Source organism: Protomyctophum bolini, assembly GCF_963924005.1.
Source record: "Protomyctophum bolini genome assembly, chromosome: 10".
In the NCBI taxonomy this organism is placed as follows: Eukaryota; Metazoa; Chordata; class Actinopteri; order Myctophiformes; family Myctophidae; genus Protomyctophum; species Protomyctophum bolini.
In genome coordinates, this window is record NC_137871.1 from 10,833,814 (window position 1) to 10,855,281 (window position 21,468).

The following is a 21,468-nucleotide window of genomic DNA, read 5'->3' on the forward strand; positions in this document are numbered from 1 at the left end:
CTCATCAAACTAATGTTTGGTCAAACCATATGACTCCCATTGGAATTGCATTGTGGCAGACATTAATCACAGACAGAGCGGCTGGCGGCCTGCCAAGTTTCAAGAGACTGCCAAGAGTGAGACTTAAAATTTGGCCTTTTTTAATGTCGATTTGGCCTTTTTTAACATAGATTTAGAGGAATACAGACATCCCACCCTAGATTGAGGTTTTTGACTTAGTTTGTGGTGCGTGGTAAAGGGTTAAATTGCGTGACTCTCACTCCCAAGGGGTGAGACTTGGCTCTGTGTGAATGACCTGAATGCGTCCCGTCCATGATTCCATTCGTAAGAGTTAAAGAAACTAATGTGAATAAGATCAGGAAAGAAAAGAGAATGTCCTACGCTGAGGCTGTGAAGAGGTTGGATGAGAATGAAACAGTGCAACATGCACCAGAGGAAAAAGTGAACAGTTCAGATGAACCATACACCTACAGCAATGGTCATAAACTGTGCTGTGGAAATACCACAGCTGGTGCTTGAGGCAGCCAGGAGATTCCTGGGCGTGGATATTACTGGAGAAGATTTGAATGAACCATTGAGGGATGAATTTGCACCACCGTCTGCAGGCCCCAGTGCCTGGGATATAGCAGTGGACAGAAGATATGGAAGGGGAACACTTTGGGTGGGCTTTTGTTGTTTTGTAAATAGTAGTAAGAATATAGTTTAAATACTCCAAGAATCCAGTAGGTGGCGGTAATTCACAAATATGTTTGCCAACCGCCAATGAATAAGCCCAAAAGAAGAAGTCGTTTTTTGTGTGATCGTTTCAGTTCAGGCCTGTCTGTTATTGAAGCGAGTTGAAAATAACGTTTTTTGTTTGTTTTTGTGTCGAGTTAAAGGTTCCCCTGCAAAGAAATATAAAAGTGCAAAGCCTACTTAAATCTAAATCTTAATCTCGCGTCACCAGACTTTTTCCACACCACGGAGGAGAAGAGACTATACGATCTAGTCAAGTGCACTAACCTGGCAACGCATACAGTGCTAAATTAAGCTACGTATTAGCTCATAACGTAAACTTAAGGTAAGTGTAAACTGAGGCTGTGATAGATAGGATGGTACCATGAGCATCCGTAGTGGTTTCGTTATTTCGGGACGGCCTAGTATCTTCATATTTGTATTCCACTAACAAACATTTATTTTCATACTAATTCTTGAGTTAATGTTGAGTTTAGGTGATTGATTGATTGAAATATTTATTAACAATTTGCAGAATTACAGTACATTTCAAGCACAAACTCAATACAAAGACTGTTAACTGTGAGTGGACGACCCAATTAAGCCTTACACTTGTTTACAACAGGGTCCACATTGTTCAATTCATCAAAACATTTAGAGACCAACAAATAGACACTTCTATGTAGTTAAAGAACAGAACAGGAATTCATCATATAGGAAGCAAAAGGGGGAAAAATACATATACAGTGAGGGGAAAATGGGGGTAAAAGAAAAAGAAAGACAGAGTGTAGGGCGCCTGCACACAACACCATGCGTTGATGTGTGCATATGTGCAGGCACCCAACACCACGTCCATACAAAAACATAGTACAACAGATAAAAGAAGGACAAAGTGCAGGGCGCCTGCACACAACACCATGCGTTGATGCCATGTGTGCATATGTGCAGGCACCCAACACCACGTCCATACAAAAACATAGTACAATCCAGATAAAAATTCAGCTTTTACAGAGGCCAGTTTCGAATTGCAGCCATCCGTAGGTGCCCTTTGAGAGCAGTTTTGAAGGAGTCAAGGGATTCACATGTCTTAATGACTGTTGGTAGGGCGTTCCACATTTTGGGCGTTTAGAACATTCACCCAATGCTCGCTCTGTATTAGAGCCCCCAATACGTTCCCTCAGTCTGCTCATTCTGTAGCTCTGAGATGAGTTCACATCCACGCCCCCTCCCACTGCGGTTCAGAAACGGCGCATTGTTTCAACCAGGAACGCTTCTTACCCTTTTCTGCGCATTGCATCAAAAAAGTGAAGGGCCACTAACGTGCTAAACTCATTAAAACTTCGGAGTGGCAAAGAAAATCTAAGTTAAACGGTTAAACGAGCGTTTAAATCGGTTGTTTAGTCAGCCGCTTCCATGTTTTTCAAGGAAGTTGTGCGAGTGCATGCCGGTTTATTATTATTATACTGCTGTGTTGTTGCTTATATTGAGAGTTTATGACTGAGAGCTGCTGCTGTACAGTGTTTAATAAATGGAACTCGGTTTATAAAGTCACAAGTATTCCATGGCCATTCTACATGGTGTCAGAAGTGGGATGTAGAGCTGCGACGTCTCCGGGAACAGGCATTTTGGTGATTGCTGTGGTCTTCTCAGGGTCAGCTTTCAGGCCCTCGCTGGTGAACACATGACCGACATAAGTGACCTCTGTCAGCCGGAACTTTGCGTGCACAGTAAAGTACTCTTTTTAGGTTTGCGTCATGCTCTGCTTCAGTGCGGCCCCCCACTATAATGTCATCGACGACTATAGCACAGGGGTATCCTGCGAATATCTGTTCCATTGTGCGCTGGAATACTTCGCTCGCAAAAGTTGTTTTGCGAGCGAAGTATGTTTAGATCCCTGGGGTCAATGCAGATCCTTATTCCTTTTGTTTGCTTCTTGTTTGTCGCCACCATGGCTGACACCCATTCAGTTGGCTCGGATACAGGAGTGATGACACCCAGGTCCACCGTTGTTCATGACACAGGCAGCTTGAATACTGAAGTATCATCTGTGGACTGTTCAAATTTGAATACAGTTATTTGTTGTAGCTAAATAAGAGGGATGTAGAGCATTCACCCAATGCTCGCTCTGTATGTGCCTTGGCAGCCATGGTAGTTGTAATCAGGTGTATACCACGCATGCGCAAGCCGGTTTACTATTATTACACTGCTGTCTTGTTGCTTATACTGAGAGTCTATGACTGAGAGCTGTACAGTGTTTAAAGGAGAATTTCGGACTAGAAGGCTTTCTTACCTTTTTTTGTAGTTGTTACGTCCCCACCAAAGAGGTCCAGGTGTTATTTTGTGCAAAAGCGCATTATTGGCTATTTCCCCTACCATAAGCCCTAAATCGGGCATTGGGTTTCATTGCTAATTTGTTTATTTCCATCGAAATAAGTAATAAAGTGTGCCACTTGGGATACTATTTACATTATGAAGAGAGGATATATACAAAAAAAATATTTTTGAGCGATGGAAATAAGCACAAAAGATTAGCACTAAAACCCAACACCCCATTGAGGGCTTATGCTAGGATACCGCCGTCCAAAATTCAGAAAAGGTAACCGAGGGTCCCGAAAGGGGCTACTTTTACCATGTAGGCCTCTTTCTATTTATTTATTTACATATAAATACATATAGTTTTACCACAATATATATAAAAAACACCAGTATCCCGTTTGTCAGCGATTTTCATCAAACACGCTGTTCATCTTGTTTTTGGCAAGGCCTTTCTGACCTGAATGGACATTTTGCTTTCTTCACGTCTTTATCAAGGCGCCTGTCTGCCTACCTTTTTTCCACACACAGACAAAGTGACATGCAGACAAATGATTATCCAGGTTTTAGCTACATATGTGACTTCTGATTTCAAATATTGTTCCTTGCTAAAGGAGATGGTCCTATTTAAGACCCACCAGCGAATTCCTTGTCATATCAGTGTCTTATACTCATTATGTAACTATTCTTCGCCCTCTGTGTCTGAGGTCAGTTCTGAATCTTAATTGCACACGCCTCTCTCTGTTACCTCCTCCATTCTACCCTTCTTTTCAGTGCTTAGGTGAAGCATATCTATTTTGAATTGTGCTTATTTTTCCCCATTTGTTGTAAATGTGGCCTGTGGATCACAGTGCTGTTGCTCTGTTGCTTCTGTGGTCTTGGCGGAGAGATGGAGGCTATCTCAAGATTCCCTTCCTGGTTGTGTTTCAGCTGAGATCAACCATTCCCTGAAGAACAAGAGGAGATACTCTGTTTTCCCACTTTTCAAATGTAACCTGACTGTAGAGAAAAAAATCTTACCAGACTCAATCCTTAAGTAATACAAAAAACAAAACAAAAACAATTTATTCTGGAACTTGAGTCATCAGTGTTTTTGAATCCAGAGAGCGAGCATCTTTGCCATCATGTCCCAGAGGAACCCAGGGGATGGCCAGAAGGGCTTTGCCGTGGGGCGGGGCCTACTGGCCGCTGCTGAGACCTTGAACTTCAGCTCTGCTCCCCAAAACCGAGCAATGAGAGGGGGTGAAAACCAAGACCGTGGCTCCCAGCTGCCCCGGCGTAGCGGCGGTGGCAGCCATATTGGCAACACCATGAAGCTGTTTGCCAGCTTGGGTCTTTCTCCTGCTGACCTGGATGCACTGGCTCAGATCCCAGAGGAGGACATCAGCGTGGACACACTGCCCGGCATCTTGATGCAGCTGAAGAGCCGGAAGGGGGGCGGGGGGATGGCTGGCGTTCCCTCCATGGGCATGGCTCAACAACGTGCTCCACAACCCTCCTCTGCGGCCGACTTTGGCTACGGTTCGATGTCGAGTGTCTCTTCATCGGCTGCCCACAGCTATGACTTGGACTACAACACCAGGGAGAGGCCTGCATACTCTGAGCTTTCCCGTGATTCTTATGGCGGCATGGGGATGACGTCGTCCTCCGACTCCGTCTTTATGCAGCGGAGGATTGGTTCGCCATCCCAAGGAAAAGTGCAGGACTTCTTGGGAGTCACACCCACCATGTTCCCTCATGTCTGCTCTCTTTGTGACTTTGATGTGCATTCCAACATGGTGAGTACAACTCCAACTTCATCCCCTTTTCTCTCTTTCTGTGGGATTTAACTCATAAAATGTTGGTTCATTGGCTCCAGTCCTTACACTGGATGGATCTCATTCATGTATACCATCTCCATGACAGACATGCTTGCTGTTGTTTTCTATTGACTGGATCCATCTATAATTGGCTTATTTTTTCTTCGTCTTTAGTCTTTCATAATCTTTTTGTATTCTGTATGTCTTACATTTCTTAAAGACTTACAGAAAAATACTATTCATAATGTAATGGAGTCTTTGTAGTTTCAGAAGGATCGGTCATCCAAATGTCGTGCACATGTACAGACAATAGTTGAAGTATATTGAATAGTGAAGTAAATAGTCATATTTAGTTGATATCCAAAGGTTCAGTCCTCTTAAGTTAAGCTGTTCAGCAAGCTTCTGTTTGTGTCCTCCAGGAGTGGAATCAACACACTAGTGGTTTACGCCATGCTGAGAACCGCAGACAACTGCTTCAAATGTAAGTCATTCACCTCCACACTGACATCAAGGAGCTTGTCTCCAAAACACACAGCTGATGTATATTGTCATTAACCATAGTTGCACTCACACATTTATTTTTACTATGTTGTATGGTGATATTGGTCAAGAACAGACCTGTAACCACTAATGACCACTAATAAATAACCAGGCGTCCCTATTTTAGGCATGTTGTTATAGTTAAAATCACACGTGACCCGTGTGATACATCATCACATTCACTTTTCTGTCCTCACTTTTTATCCTCAATACGTACATTGCTCACCCAATCAAATCATCGCTACAGGGTGCTCAGCCAATCAAATCATCGCTATGGGGTACACACAAACACATAGCTGGGCATAGGAGGTGCTAGCGCCCCTCAAAAGCATTGCAGATCTACATACAAGTTCAGTGATGTAAATAGGTTTTCAATGTAATGGTTCCCGGGACCCAGGAGTGGTCTTTGATGGGTCCCAGGGACATGTTATGAGTCTTACAGAGTAAGAGTACAGATGCATGCTATTTGCATCACTACAAGCTTTTGGTGTGCAATATGACGATAAAAAAAAACTTAGAACAGTTCTAATGTCTAAGTATAAATCAGAGCCCAAGTAAAAGTCATACTCTGGTAATTTTAATTAAGCATGTTTTGCAACATAATATTGAAATTAATTTGCGCTGTTCTTTTTAGGTACCCTGACTGGGACCCAGGCATGGACCCAGGCATGGCACCAGCAAGAAGGTGAACATAATTAACAATGGAAAGCATTCACTTGGTTGCAGTTTTCTTTACTTTTCTGGAGGTGAAAATCCCAGTTAAATTAATTTGTCATGTAAGATTTTAACATGTAAGATTTTACTAACTTAGTTGGTAAGTCGGTGGATCTAGGCAAAATACGATTATATAACTAAAAAATATATAGGTTTGACTTTTATCGTCACCACTTGAGATAATAATATTTATTATTATTATTATATATATTTTTTTTACTTTATACGCACTTTACTTAAAAGGACTAAAGTAATAATATTAATCAAATGAATACATTCAGATCAGTGGTCACCTATACATGGCTAAGAAAAGTTTTAAAAGCACATCTAGGCAAATGCCAAGATGAACCTTCATCAGATCAAACATGGCCAAAGTATTTTGGGCGTCCACAGCGTGAGAACTCCTGCTCTACAGGACATGTACAACCAGTAACCGGAAGCGTTAGTTCCTACCTGGTCTTTCTTTAACACATTTGATCCCGTTGACAGGAATAATTAATTTTGCGCAATGCACAGGGCGCTTTTGATGAGTAGGCTCGTCTTGAGGTGTTTGATATAGCTATAACATTGCCTTGCTATTTTCCTTTTTTTTTAACCACTCCGGTTGCTGTGCACTGATGCTTGGGCACCCCACGCACCGTTTCTGTATGACCAACCACATTAGCTTCCTTAAGTTCCTTTTTAATCACGGCCTTTGCACACTTCTTTTCACAAACTAATGCGCTGTCCATGGTTTTGAACTAATCAGCGATGTTCAGTCTTTTCTGATTATCCGGTGAGCGCGATGGGAACATTGGCGTTTTCTAGAGCAGGGATTGACCTTATTTTAGCTCGTACCCACGGTTGTCCAGAACCGCCACAAAAGGCTCTGGTCAGGCTCTGCCAGTGGACCTAATGAGCCCAATTTCCAGCCTCAGCCAATTGATTGCCATGGCAACCCCACACTTGCCAATTGATTACTTGCCCAGTCCACGTTTCACAGTTTGCACTCTTCAGACACAGGCAGACAGACAGATACAGAGATCTCCATGTGGGACACAGACGGACAGTTAAAATGGGTGGTATGACAACAGGTATTGCATACTGCAGTATGGGAACAAAAGGGACAGACAGATAGTTAAAACGGGTGCTATGACAACGGGTATTATTAGGTTCCCAAGTTGCATCGTTCCCAAGTAGGCCGGTGGCCGACGGGCACATACAGGTATAGTTGTGTTAGATAATAGTAACTATTTGCTGACTCACTGGTGGTTAATGTCTTCTTCTTCTGTCTCAGTGGGAATCTTCGTATGGCGAACACCCCAAACCTCTCCCCTGGACTGCTCGGACAAGCTCCCATGGGGGGAGGACAGCAATCGGGACGCATGGGCTCTGGCTGGGGTAAGACAGAGACATGGGCTAAGGCCAAGAATGTGTCCCAAAGGTCATGTATTCTTTAGGTGCACATTATATTATCATATTAAGTATGTTAGACTTTTGACTGACAGGAATTTGAATCAATATTCAAGTGTAATCACAGCTAATATCTGCCCAATAAGATTTCAGTTTAATATATCCCAGCAGTTTGCAAGCAAGGAATCAGAATCGTTTTTATTGCACAGGTTTTTATCACAGGTGTAAATCAGTGTGTGAATTTGTTTTGGACTTGAGCCCCCATACCCCAGGAAAAGGGGGAGGGGAGCAAAAGAGGGAGAGCAAAGAAAAATAAATGTGTCGGAATAAAATAAAAGACATACACACAGCATAAATAGCACAAGAGTGGCAACATATCAGTAGGCTAATAACTAATTGGAAGAAACAAGTTCATGTGAATGTCTTGTGTTAGGTGGAAACGCTGGAAACAACAGATCTCTCCCTGGACAAGTCAAGGTAATTCTTTCTTAGTAGTTGTTCATATTTGCCTTTAAGCCCAAACCACACCAAAGGGTTGGGACTAAACGTTTTTTTTTTTTAAGGTAAACCACACCAATGCAACTCATTGAGTTGCAATGAGTTGCTACCTTAAACCGTTTTGTCCCAACCTGACCCTTTGGTGTGGTTTGGGCTTCACTCTACTGTTCTCTATTCTCCATACTGAACTGTCACCTCTACTATCTCTAATGTACTGAACTATACTGACTTCTCTACTGTACACTGTACTGCACTTTACTGTACTTTCACGTACCTTTGGTTAAACCAGATAAATGTGGTTAATGTGTAACATCTATCTGTTCCTCAGAGAAGCAGAGTTGTGGTTGCAAAATATGACAGGAAACCGCTGAGCAACAAGAACTTGTTCGCCTTGGCAGAACCCTTTGGAATCCTCCGAGAAAACCTGGTTCTCAAGAACAAGGTACAACACTGAGACCATAGCAGCTAGAAGTTAAACATTTATTTTGAGGAAATAGTTGAAAATGTTTATATGTATACTCTATATATTTGTATATCTATTTTAGGCAGTCAGCAGGTCTCTATGATTTGTTCCACTCGACTGCGGTTGGTGATGCAATGCAAAGCAGTGTGAAGAGTTGTATTTTCATTCTACAAACATAATAATACTATTGCCAGTATTTTCAAAATTAAATCCTCCTAGTGCATACATGTACAGTACTCAATTCAGTAATTGGCTAGGAAGAGAAGGATATTCATTCAATTCAGTAATTGGCGAGGAAGAGAAGGATATTCATTCAATTGGTGTTCAATTTGTTGATTTTAAGATTATTTGGAATCATATTTGTTGATAGTAAAACATGTAGAAGGTTAGATTGTATTTAGTCACACTTTTATGAAGTTTTCCATCTTTAGGCAGGCGCATGGAAGCCATGCATGCCAGTCAAAGGTCAGCTGACCCCGATTGTCATCTACACGCTCATTCGCTTAACAGAGTGATCCGTCTAAAGTAAAGCAATTTTATTTTGTGCCCAAGGCATACCAATGGGCAAGTCAAATGATCAAGTCACACCTATATTCATAGTGAAAATAGTCGGTCTATAAACTCACAACATAAGTGTGTGTGTGTGTGTGTGTGTGTGTGTGTGTGTGTGTGTGTGTGTGTGTGTGTGTGTGTGTGTGTGTGTGTGTGTGTGTGTGTGTGTGTGTGTGTGTGACAACATGATTGGAATAATTTGTCTACAGTAAGACACGATTAGAGAAAAGAAGAGGTAATACAAAAAAATATTAATTGATCTGGTCAACTGAATAGGTTCTAACTAAGCTTATGTTTGAAATTATTGAATGAAGTAGAATTTGATGAGACTGCTGTATAGCTGTTCCATAGCTGGGCCCCCCCTGTATCTGATGGAGAACTGTACACCAGTACAGAACAGTACAGAAAAATGCAAATGATTTTCCTGAACTGAAAGAAGGCTTTACAGGGCAAAGGAAATTAATCTGGCTGGAACAATACTTTGAAAATGACAATATGTAAAATATTAAGTTGTTTGAAAAGAGGGGCAGAGTGAGCAGACCAATCACTGTAGGGCCTACAGTGATTGGTCTGCTCACTCTGCCCCTCTTTTCAAACAACTTAATATTTTACAAAAATGATTATGTAGGATTGCCACATAGGCCTACACTGAGTGTAGGCCTATGTGGCAATCCTACATAATCATTTTTGCAACATATGAAGTTTGTGAAGCAGCTTCCCAAATTACATTGCAATACAGTATAAGATACGGATAAATTAAACTATAATAAAGCGTTCACAATTATGATGAACTGCAGAATTTGCCAATATTGGCAATACAACTGAAAGTGTTCTTCTGGAGTGAATACGTAGATCTTTGCGGTCACAATAAATGCGCCACGTTGAATGACCCAAATGGCTGAATAAAACCCTGGCCACAGTCAATGTAACAACAAACGATGTGATTTTGTCCAATTACTCGACGTGGACATTGGAGAACAAGAAAGATGAAAGACAAAGTTGTACCTTCCGGCCTTTGCACACCGCACTGGAGGAGGCACAACATTGTCTTTTTACTCCAAAAGTTATAGTTTTTACCAACAGTCCGCGGGCGCCATGGGTGATTTTTAACCCGCAATGCATGTCAATCACGGGTGATTTTTTAATCCGCAGCACGGGTGTTGTCGGACTAATTGTTGGTACGTCTAACCACCGTATGCACCCCATTACAAAGTATATTTACTTACAACAATAAGCCTTAACACTCATGAGGACTGACCGGGAGAGAGAAGCAGAGATATAGAAAACATCTATATTCTTTTTAATCAGCCGGGCACAGAATCTGTTGCCAGTTTGGAGGAGAGAACTCTGCTGAGTGGATGATTGACACGGGTTCCCCAATGCTTTACCCGCTGGCGCTGATGTTTAGAATTCTGGTGAAGTGATGGAATACTTAAAATGCCTTCGTTCGTTGGTGAGAATTTCCCCTCTTACTGCTAGAGCACTACTAGTTTTTATTAGGCTATTGCTAAGGGTCCCTGAATCCTGAAGAAGGACACCAGTGGAGGTGGTGGTGGTGGTGATGTTTGTGGTGTTTCCCCTAGGCTTTTCTGGAGATGGACACCCACCAGCAGGCACAAGATATGGTCCAGTACTACCAGCAAAACCGAGCTTCGATGTGCAACCAACCAGTACATTTCTACCTGTCCAAGGACCTGATGGCGATTGAGGTACTGATGTTGATTAGCATTATGTTAATCATGTTAACCCTGGCATCCCTGTTTTTAGGAAATGTTCAAACATAAAACGAGAGTTTAAATAATATAGCTGTCAACGCATCAGTTTTCTTTTGCTATTTGTTCTGCAATTAAGTACATGCGGCTTAATTGGTTAAATAAACTCCTACACTGACAATAACTGCAGCATAATGTCTAAATTCCACGAATATCTGTTCAATAACATTACCCAACTAGTTTCACTAGTCAGCAGGGGCAGTCACAAAATTACAATAGGGCCTTCATGTAATGCTGCAAGTTCACAGAGAGATTTTAAAGCACTCTAAAGGCTGCAGTGAAGCAGAATTGTGCATTAAAGGTCCAGGTGCCTTTTGTAAATGTATTCAAACGGAACAATCTAACTTGAATACTTTCTTCCCCTTCTCCCAACAGAAAGATGGTCATACTGGTAAGCCTCTGGTGGTCTCTCACAGAGAGAAGCATATTAAAGGTGCCGGCAGTGGCAGTCAGGTGGTGTTTTTCTCCAACGTGCCCAGAGAGGACGACAAGAAGATGGAGCTGTTGAACATCGCTGGGAATTTCGGAACCGTGGAGAAACATCTGTTACTAAACAACGAGGTAAAGGTTTCTCTTTTGAACATACTATTTTGCTAGTTGCAAAAATATTAAATGTTCAGACACATTTACAAAAATGTGTCTGAACGGTTTTCTTTTCTTGTTTGTGTGTTGATTGTCTTTGTGTTATTCAAATCAATAGACATACTTTGTTAAATAATAAAATAACTACCGGTATACAGATATATATATATATATAATACACAGTGACAAATGCCACAAAGGAATGCAGAGCTAATTATTATTATTGTAAGGAAATACTGGAATATGTTTAAATGATGTGGGTGTGAACCTTTTGATAACGCATGGCATGAGTTAAATTATATTGTATGAGTTAAATGGTAACTACCATATTAAGACCATATTTTCTGCCAGAGTCGGCTGACTTGTTTCTTTTCAACTGTTTATGTCACCTGTTGACTGGAAGTCGTTTACCAGTGCCATCTGCTGTTTTAATAGATGTATTGCACCAAAGATTATTTTTTTTCTATCTTTAGTCCTGATGACGAAGGCAGAAAAGGCTGGCGTTGTTGAAATGATGACTGTTCTAAAGCAGTCTCTCTCTCTCTCTCTCTCTCTCTCTCTCTCTCTCTCTCTCTCTCTCTCTCCCTCCCCCTCTCTCTCTAGGCATTTGTTCAGTTAGGTTCTCCTGAAGACGCAGAGATGTTGGTGAAATACTACACCCTCAACCCTCTCACCATTAACGGCCGACCAATCAGACTCAATATCTGCACCAAGTACAAAACTCTAAAGTAAGACCTCCATAACATTTATACTACCTACTTACCTAGTAATACCCTAGCACAGGAGTGTCAAAATGCATGTGAAAAATAAAGAAAACATGAAGTATATAAACAACTCAAACGTTTTCATCAGGCTATCTTTAAGATAGCCGAAACGTTGCTGTTTCCCTGAATAAAAGTTGGTCACTGCATTTGAAGACAGTGTGCGGGTGTCTGTTAGTTTTTCAAAAATAATACCCTACCACTGAAGTCTGCACTCGCATGTTATGGCAATCATTTTTAGGCATACCATGTCTATGATGTGTTAGAAACATAGTTCTAATAATGCATTAAAATCTGCTTGTACAGCTCACACTTTTGTTGCTGTTCTTTCTCTGTTGAAGTGCTGGCAAAAAAGTCATAGACAACCGAGGGAGGAAGAACACTTTTACCTCCTCCAACAACTCCCCTGGAAACAGGAGGTCGTCCTCCCCTGGGAACAGGTCCTCTTCCAAGTCCTCCAAATCTAGCTCCAGGAGGCGGGAGCAAAATAAGAGAGAGGAGACCAAGTCATCTGTAGAGAGGGATGTGAAGAAGAGCGAGGAGACCAAGTCATCTGTAGAGAGGGATGTGAAGAAGAGAGAGGAGACCAAGTCATTTGCTGATAAAGAGGAGACCAAGTCTGGAGATGAGGAGGTGTGTGTGTGTCACAGTATGATTGGAAAACCAGTCCGATTGGAAAAGGTGCACTCGTTTTCACCAACGGGGGCACGCCGTTTGAAGGTGACTTGAGCCACAAGAGGCACCGCAGAGCGAGCTTCGGCGAGCTGTGCAGAGCTTTGCGAAGTCACCTTCAGCCGACCTGGCACCGTCCGAGTTATGTACCGATAGGGACGGAATCGTACAACGTCCCACCTATATAGTCTCTTTATACAGTATGCTGTTTTTACGTAGAATTGTTTTGACTATAATTGATCATGTGTCAGGTTTCTGGTGTGGTGGAGGGAGAGGAAGAGCAAGGAGAAGAGGAAAAGCAGGAGTGTGAAGAGGAGGAGGAGAAGACGACGGAACAAGACGTGGAACTCCAAACCCCTGAAGAAGCCCAGCAACATCCTGATGGTGACCCTGTTGTCACCACAGCAACAAACGGGGAGGGGGACGGAGATGAGGCACAGGAGAAGGAGGCAGAGCCAGAGGCCGGTCCGTCAGAAAAGGCAGAGAGCATAGACGGTGGAGACAAGACGTCCGCCAACCCAGAAGACTCCCAGATGAACGAGGGAGAAATGCCTGACGACATGGTACTGCCTTGTCTTTTCGTATATTCGTATATATACGGACCTGTGATATGACGCCACCTAGCGTCGACGTCCATATATATACGTACCTGGGGGGGAAAAAGAGTTAAGTAACAGGAGAGGAAAGGCAGCATCGTTTTACTTGCTCTTACTTACTGTATTTGTAACAGGAGGACATGGAGGACTTTCCAGACAACATGGATGACTTTGTGACACTGGACGAGTTGATGGATGACGACGTAGAGGAAAACAAAAGCCTGTCCGATGATGACTACATTGGTAATTTACTGGATTTCTATTCATCTCTGATCTGTTCTGTTCCTCCCATGCTATGATGCTACCTTGCGACATTTAACTGTTACCAGATAATATAATATTGTTGTTTAAAATCCACTAGAATAGATTATGTAACTTAAAGAACAGAATAGAATTGGACACAGTGGTAGATACTACAGAGATTCTGAGATGAGCACCATGGACTTACAGAGTAGAATAGGACCGTTCCTGTAGTTCAGTTAACTAATGGTATTCAATACAACATATTATACATGTATGTTGACTGTACACTAGAGGCAAAGTTACAGTGGATTTTATTAGCACTTAAAAAACCTGTGTGTGTGTGTGTGTGTGTGTGTGTCCTCTACAGACAACACAAGAAAAGGGGTATGTACCTGTTTGAGCACTGTCTCTTGAGTTTTTTATTTAGAGACTGTTGCCACAGTATCTAAAAGTGTTTGTTGTGATGTTGTTGTCTGTGGTGTCAGTGTGTGCTTTAGTTAACAGAAAATAAATTTTCGGGTCAGGATAAGAATTTAATCCAATCGGGAGAGAACCCATTTAGCAGCTCAGTTCTTACAGCAGGGAGACCCCTCCTACTATTGAACAAACACTATAGCAATGATTGCTATGAGAATATGGAGCTATTTATTAACACTAAGTATACTCCACTACCTGTTGTGGCATTTGTGTCTTGTTTTAACGTTTGTGTGTTGTCATTGTCATGGTGTTTGTATTGTTGTCAAATGTCATGGTGTTTGTGTCTTATTTTAACGTGTCTGTTGTTGTCATGGTGTTTGTGTGTGGTTTATGGTGTGGTGTCTTGTTGCAGGGGATGCGTGTAGTGAATGTTGGAGGCTTCAGGAAAGGTTACGGTTTTCTGGATCAAATACAGCGGCTGGCCAAACCCTTTGGCAAGGTGGTCAAACATCTGGTTCTAGACCTGCGGCCTGAGGTACAGGCCTAAAATATTACATTCAACCAATAGTAAGGATCAAAAATGTAGATCTGAATTACATCACAATCGCATTACAATCGCTGTTGTTTCTACTGTGACTCCAGGCTTACATTCAGTTTGGCACGGAGGAGGAGGCCAAGGCCATGGTTAAGTTCTACAACGCAGGCAACATTCAGGCTGCAGTGTGTGATAAACATGTGAAGATCAGTCATTCTCAGACCTATCCAACTATACAGGTAAGTGCTTTTGATCTGTTTTAAATTCCCCCTGACCTAACCACATCCTATATTCTGTCTCTGTCTGCTCTCAGTCTCATCTGTCTCAGCTGTCCATGGATAAACAGCACTATGCGCCAAAGGCCCAGGAAAGCATTCACGGGTCACCACTTTGGTGTCAGGGATTGAGGAGTAGAGAAAGGCGTCTTTTTATGCACTTCCAAGTGGTGAAAACATGTGCATATTTGGAAAAGTCATGTCTGGAAGTCACTGGAACGGCTTATGCACCATTTCTGACGGTGCACTCCGACCAGTGCTAAAGTGTCCTTGAGAGTAGAGGACTCTCTTGTTTCAAATGAGCTACACTAATTCCAGTGCCGGGAGAAAAAGGTAACTGGCTCTGGTGAGTGGTGAGTCAGGTGACCCATAGATAGCACTGACCCATAAGTGAGAAAAGCCTCCAAGAAGCATGTCAAAGGAGCTGATCAGTAGCAGGTTGCATACACCACACACTGCCCTCTCCCATCTGACCTGACGACTTCTTACTGTCTATAAGCTGTCCTTTGTCTCTCTCAGAGTTTCAGTTTGTCTCTCAGCTGTTCAGTTCCAGTTTCAGTTTAAAAAAACTGAAGCACAGTATTTTAAAATCACAGGCCGGACACGGTGAACATAACAATGGTTTCAATAAAACTAGGGGGAATTATTGGGCGGATTCTAGCTACGTTGCGCAGATGGAAGAAGGCAGATTTTGTGTTTATTTTTATGTGATGAGCTGTCTTACAATATTACTGTCCAATAAAAGTACATCAATTGGGGAATGGGTTATCATTTTTAATTGTTCTCTAGTATAGTCTGTTATTGTTGAAACCTGTTTTATACTGTATTCTATTGCATTTGGTTATTTTACAGTGCGGTGCCAGTCGTGTGGTGTACCTGGGTCAGCTTCCAGACATAAAATACACAGATGAAACCATTCTGAAGATTGCTGAACCTTATGGAAAAGTCAAGAAGTATTTTCTCAACAGAATCAAGAGAGAAGTATGTCTTTGAACTACTCATATTACCACTAGCTCTAGTACTATACTATTCTGCTACTGTGTGTGTGTGTGTGTGTGTGTGTGTGTGTGTGTATTTTATCTGAATATTTGTTTCAATACTCATTTGCCACACTATTGATTCAACCTGTACTTTCTCTCATGAAAAATGGAACCGTTTATGATCTACTTATTAGCAACTTTGTCAAGTGTCAAAAAATCCCTGCCTCTTTCTCACTCGGCAAGAAAGAATGTCAACAATCCTTCACATACAGTACATCGTAGCTGTCGTTGCCTCTGGTATTTTATTTTAAAAATAGAAAATTACCTTTTTGTCAGGGCTGACTTACTTACCGGTAAGTGCTGGTTGGAAAGATCTCATTGATTGAGACGTGGTTAATTTTATATATTGACATAAATTCACTTGTTAACATTATCATGTGCTATATACGGCGGTGGCTCAGGGGTAGAGTGGCTGGATGATAACTGCAAGGATGCCAGTTCGAACCCGTCTCCCCCAGAGTTGGCGTCGAAGTGTCCTTGAGCAAGACACTGAAACCCTAATTGCTCCTGATGTGCTGGTTGGTGCCTTGCATGGTTTCCGCGGGGTGCATTACGTAGTTTAGACTAGTCATTGGTACGACAACCCACCTCAAACCCTAACCATAACCGCAAGCACGGGAGCAGGCGCTGACTAATGCTCCGTCGGAATTACATGCGGTCCCCGCTTCCACCGCCATCGGTGTATGAATGTGTGTGGGTGCATGTAATGCACAATCTACGTAAAGCGCCTTGGATAAAGGTGCTACATGAATGCACCATTTACCATTTATATTATTTGTTTAGTGTTTTGTAGAGATGGAAAATCCAGCAATTGCAGAGAAGATGGCCGACAAGTGTAAAAACAATCCACCAAAACTCCATGGCAAACGACTGACGGTCTACGTCAGCAGGAAGTACAAACAGCTGAAACATGGGTGAGTTGTTATGACCTGTGGTGGGATGGGAATGGGAATTAATTAAATGCTGTTGAATTGTGACAAATCCTGACGGAACATTGTCTGTCTTGAAGGCACAAGGCAATGGGGAAACGGCCTACTGAAGACCGAGACGGCAAAAAGAGAGACAGTCGTTCCAGGTCCTCTGCACACACTGACGAACCCCCAACAAAGAAACCCTGCAGGGAGGAGAAGACACCAGCTAAAGACAAAAAAGAGGATGAGGTTAAAGGACAGGAAGAAGAGCTGAAATCGGAGGTGGAGATGAAGGGAGAGGAGGAGGAGGAGGAGGAGGAGGAGGTGAAAGAAGAGGAGAGCACAGAAGAGCAGAAAGAGGTCAATGCTAATCCGGACAGCGACTCGGAACAACTCTGCTCTGATGTAAGTTAAAACATGTCTGTATGAAAGCTACTAATAAGAACCACTGTAGTACTTCTCCTGATAGTTCTACTAGTACTAATAATAGCTCTAATACCAGTACTCCTACTAGTACTACGATTAGAATACTACCACTTAGGGCTGGGCATTTTACAGAAACATTCTTTACATTTGTGGTCAAGCAAACCGTATTCAGTAGGTACTTTGTAGTATAATTAACTACAGACCATGAAAATAAGTTCAACTGATTTCTGGGGGAGAATACGGTTCGGGTAGATATTGAGTGCAATCTTGTCTTTTATATAAATAAATGACATTTGCTTTGACGCTGTAGTGTATGAACACTTTATTAATCGTTACCACTCGGGTGCCCTTTTGGAGCAGCTCAGAGCCCACCACTAGAACACTGGTTCCACTGGGCAGCTCCATATTTTCTGCTACAGTATGTATTGTGCACCGTCTCCCCAAGCAGTGGTTGGTGTCAAAGATTGGTGTGAAAAGCCATCTTATGTTAAACACCACCAAAACTAAAGAGATGATCTTCGATCCAAAAGGTGTCTATACAATACATCCATGACCCAGTGGTCATGGGGTATCATACAAGTACGTGGGGATCCAAAATGGACAACCAGATCAAATGGAATGTCCACGTGGATTACCTGTGTGCCAAATTGGCACAACGCTTGCACTTTCTCCGCAGGCTCAGGTTTTTTGGCGTGAGCCAAGGGAGTCATGTCAACTTTCTATGACGCAGTACTAGGTAGCATTATCAGATATGGCATGGCAGCTTGGTTTGGGACACTCTCTGTCCAGCTCAAATCAAGACTAGCTAAAATGGAGGAAAAAAACAGCTATAATTTGTAGGAATGATTCTTCATCTCTTCAGACAATCTTTGAGAAATAGAGTGTTGTCTGATCCTTCACATATTTTATCTTCAGAGCGTGAGCTGTTGCCCTCTGGTAGACGTTACAGAGTGTGCTGTTGCAAGAGCAACCGTTTCAAACTTTCTCTCCTTCCCACTTCAATTGTTCTACTGCACAACCAACACATAGTTCATAGCTCGTAGTTGGGATAGGGACTCCTGACTTAGTCTATTACCGGTACTTATTGTTCTTTTTTGTGTTACTCATATATATACTTCTGAATTCTGATTGCTAATTTGCACAGTTTTACATCATGTGACACACTTGTGATACTATACCTTGTGAATACTCTTTGGTATTTTCATATTCATGCACTTTCTTGATTGCTAAATTGCATTCTACTTACGTATTACAGTTTACTTGTTATGGAGACGGCTTATGCCTGGGTTGTCCGTCTCTCTGCAATGTCTGTACAATGCAGCTATTGTGTGTTGTCTCTGTGTGTGTTTAAAACAATGTTGATGTACTAGTGCACTTTGCCCAAATTATTCCCCCCGTGGGACAATAAAGTATATCTCATCTCATGGTACTGAACTGATTGATTGGTGGATGGATGTTTGTTTTGCAGGTGGTGAAACAGGAGGAGGAAGAGGTCCCTACCAGTCTGAGTCATCAGAACCACAGTATGGATTCTGGGGAGAACCAGACACCCACAGCAGAACAGACTGATGCCACCGCAGCAGAACAGACCGACGCCACCACACCAGAACAGGTGGACGCTATTGCACCAGTTCAAAATGATGCCACCACAGCAGAACAGACTGACGCCGCCACACCAGTACAGGTGGAGGCTATTGCACCAGTTCAAAATGATGCCACCACACCAGTACATACCAAACCAGCTCCAGCCTCGTTGCCCCTTGATCCCTATGATGAAAACAACCCTGTTGGTGAGTCTAGACTAGAGAATCGCCTCATTCTACTACTGACACATTAATTCAACTGAATGTTTATGTATAGTTGATATTGATTGAGACACTATCTGTTTTTAGGTTTGGAGTTTGTGAAGATGGGTTATTACTGCAGATTGTGTTTCCTATTTTACTCCAATGAGGAAACGGCCAAGAAGATACACTGCAGCAGCCAGACTCATTATGACAAGTTGAAGGTAAAGATGTCACAAATAACTGATAACAAGCCACTCTGTTTTTACCTCGATCCTGAGATGCGCATATTTTCCTAGTTGATGTAGCAAGATTATTGTTCCAACTGTTGGTTAAATAGTCCACTTTAATAAAGAGTTTCATTGACTTTGTTTTTCAGAAACACCTGGAGAAGAACAGGAAAGGGAAGAAGACTGAGTAGTATTAATATACACTAAATTCTTCATGTTTTGATTTTAGTTTAGTTAATGTACCAATTTTATCTTCGTTTTGAAGAACAGACGGTATGTCACCATCTTTTTCCTTGACTTGTTTTTTTTAATTAAACATGACATTATGATATTGGACATGTTTGGCTGTAAAGTCCTATTCTAACTTTCAAAGATATTCCATTTTGTGAAATTTCACCTATAAAGTAGTTGGGTAATCTTGAGTCACATGTTGATATATCGTTTCTAACGATTGGATGATTGCACACTCGCACAGTGTTAAGGACAAAACAACGTTAGGGAACTCGGGTAGCGGGTGGAAGATACAAAAGCAGCCACAACAGCTTGGCACCAGCTCCTCATGCTGGTCACTCGCCAAACAATCCAGGATTTGTTGCAAGTCGGCCAACGTGGTTCTGGTGGTCACTCGGACACGTAGGCTACAAGCTGATCCCACGAGGGCTGAACTCACGGCAGGCCGTTCCATCCCCTCCACTCCCAAATTCTGGAGGTACTCTGATGATCCTGGATCTGTGGGGTGAGCATTGTCATCCTGGAGTGTAGACAATTCCCCATAGCTACATTTATTTTGTGCAGGCCTATTTTGGGCAGCCTCTAGTCATTCTTTAGGACCCGGTTTGCTTTAGTTGAGGCTTCTGTTTGGGCACTCTCAGTGCAAGAGGACCCCACTTGAGCACTGTGACTGCACAAACAAACATTTACATCTGAATGCATTTTTGAGGAAATATCATTCTTTCATGTCAAGCTTACATAAAATGGGAACACCGTGTCATCCTTTAAACTCATGCTCTCTGACCGGAGCCCTGTGGTGGGCATATAGCATCAACCCCAAAGTATTAAAGCCTGCTGCCTCCATTAAAGGCTACTAATATTTGACATGGAGGCGTTAGGCCCCAGATTTTAAAGATCTGGGATCACCACTGGCTCCGGGATCTCACTGCATTGAGAGTGGCATCAATGATAAGTTCTGTCTTGCCTATAATGAGTTACCCCTCTAGCATGTGGCATGGCTGCGTATGGATCTTCCACAAGCGACAAGTACCCAAACACTGAGTGTAAAAATGGCCAATGTGTTTCTTTCATTCAAAGCAAGGGTTGAACCATTGAACCATTTGCCATTTTGGCAAAATTGTGGGGGCGCAACCCACACATTTAGCAGTGTTGCTCATTCCACGAACGCCTCCCACTAAACTTAGCCTAGTTATAGCTTAAGTCAGGGATACTCAAATAGATTTACCTGTGGGCCACATTACAAAAATGGCAAGGGGCCAGGGGCCAGTAGATAAAATTACGACATTAATGATACTTGATAACTTCTCTCTTTCAATTGCTTTATTGCCTGTCCAATTCTCCATGAGTAGCTGTCTGTCTGCCTGTCTATGAGTAGCTGTCTGCCTGCCAGCCAGCAAGTTGGTTAACAGAAAATAAATTGTTATGGCTGAGTAAAATAAAATACAATAAACACAATTTGCCTGAAAATAGATTACCCAGCTATGACCTTTTTCATGAAAAAAAATGAGTAGTGATATGGCTGACTGAGTAAAATAAAACAATCTACCTGAAAATAGATGGCTATAAGTGAAGAGCAATTTCCGCAATTTCAATTTCCATTTCCAACTATTAATGGCAGCTGGGTTTCATCATTCAAATAAAATAGAATTCTGTCCTTTAGCTATAAAATTATGTCAGGGAATAGGGATACACAGTACATGTCTTTCATTTGCATTGCATCTCCCCCCCCCAAGCTTTTATTTTCGTTCGAGTAATAGTACAACTCTAATAGTATTACTTATAATAATGTAATTAAAGATAACTTCATTCAGATTTATTTATTTTTATTTCATTTTCCAGATTTCTTTTTCTTTTTTTTAGATTTTCATTGGTGGGCCAGTCATAATGGTCCCGCGGGCCTGAGGTTGAGTATCACTGGCTTAAGTAATGCATAAATAAGTCTTGACTTAAAAGGAATTTAATCTATAACTAGGCTAAGTTTGAACTTAGCGTGAGGCGGTGCAACTGG

General features: G+C 42.0%; 1 protein-coding gene across 3 annotated transcripts; it reads left to right on the top strand.

Annotated features, from left to right (window-relative positions):
• The first annotated feature begins 606 nt into the window (after positions 1–606).
• LOC308322502 (uncharacterized protein) lies at positions 607–20,447 on the top strand. 3 transcript variants are annotated; one of them, XM_080773789.1, is made up of 23 exons: positions 607–661; positions 947–1,060; positions 3,958–4,805; positions 5,246–5,307; positions 6,001–6,051; positions 7,357–7,460; positions 7,906–7,949; positions 8,299–8,412; positions 10,569–10,694; positions 11,133–11,318; positions 11,943–12,067; positions 12,442–12,733; positions 13,024–13,335; positions 13,503–13,611; positions 13,979–13,995; positions 14,441–14,563; positions 14,671–14,802; positions 15,691–15,819; positions 16,662–16,792; positions 16,888–17,194; positions 18,684–19,005; positions 19,108–19,223; positions 19,379–20,447. In XM_080773789.1, exons 3-23 carry the CDS (start codon positions 4,152–4,154, stop codon positions 19,418–19,420), a joined length of 3,498 nt encoding a protein of 1,165 aa, XP_080629915.1. In that variant the 5' UTR covers positions 607–661; positions 947–1,060; positions 3,958–4,151; the 3' UTR covers positions 19,421–20,447. The 3 variants fall into 3 exon arrangements, with proteins under 3 accessions (XP_080629915.1, XP_080629916.1, XP_080629914.1); XM_080773790.1 differs by lacking the exon at positions 607–661 and having other exon boundaries at positions 697–1,060; positions 18,684–18,827; positions 18,900–19,005; XM_080773788.1 differs by lacking the exon at positions 607–661 and having other exon boundaries at positions 697–1,060.
• Positions 20,448–21,468: the final 1,021 nt, after the last annotated feature.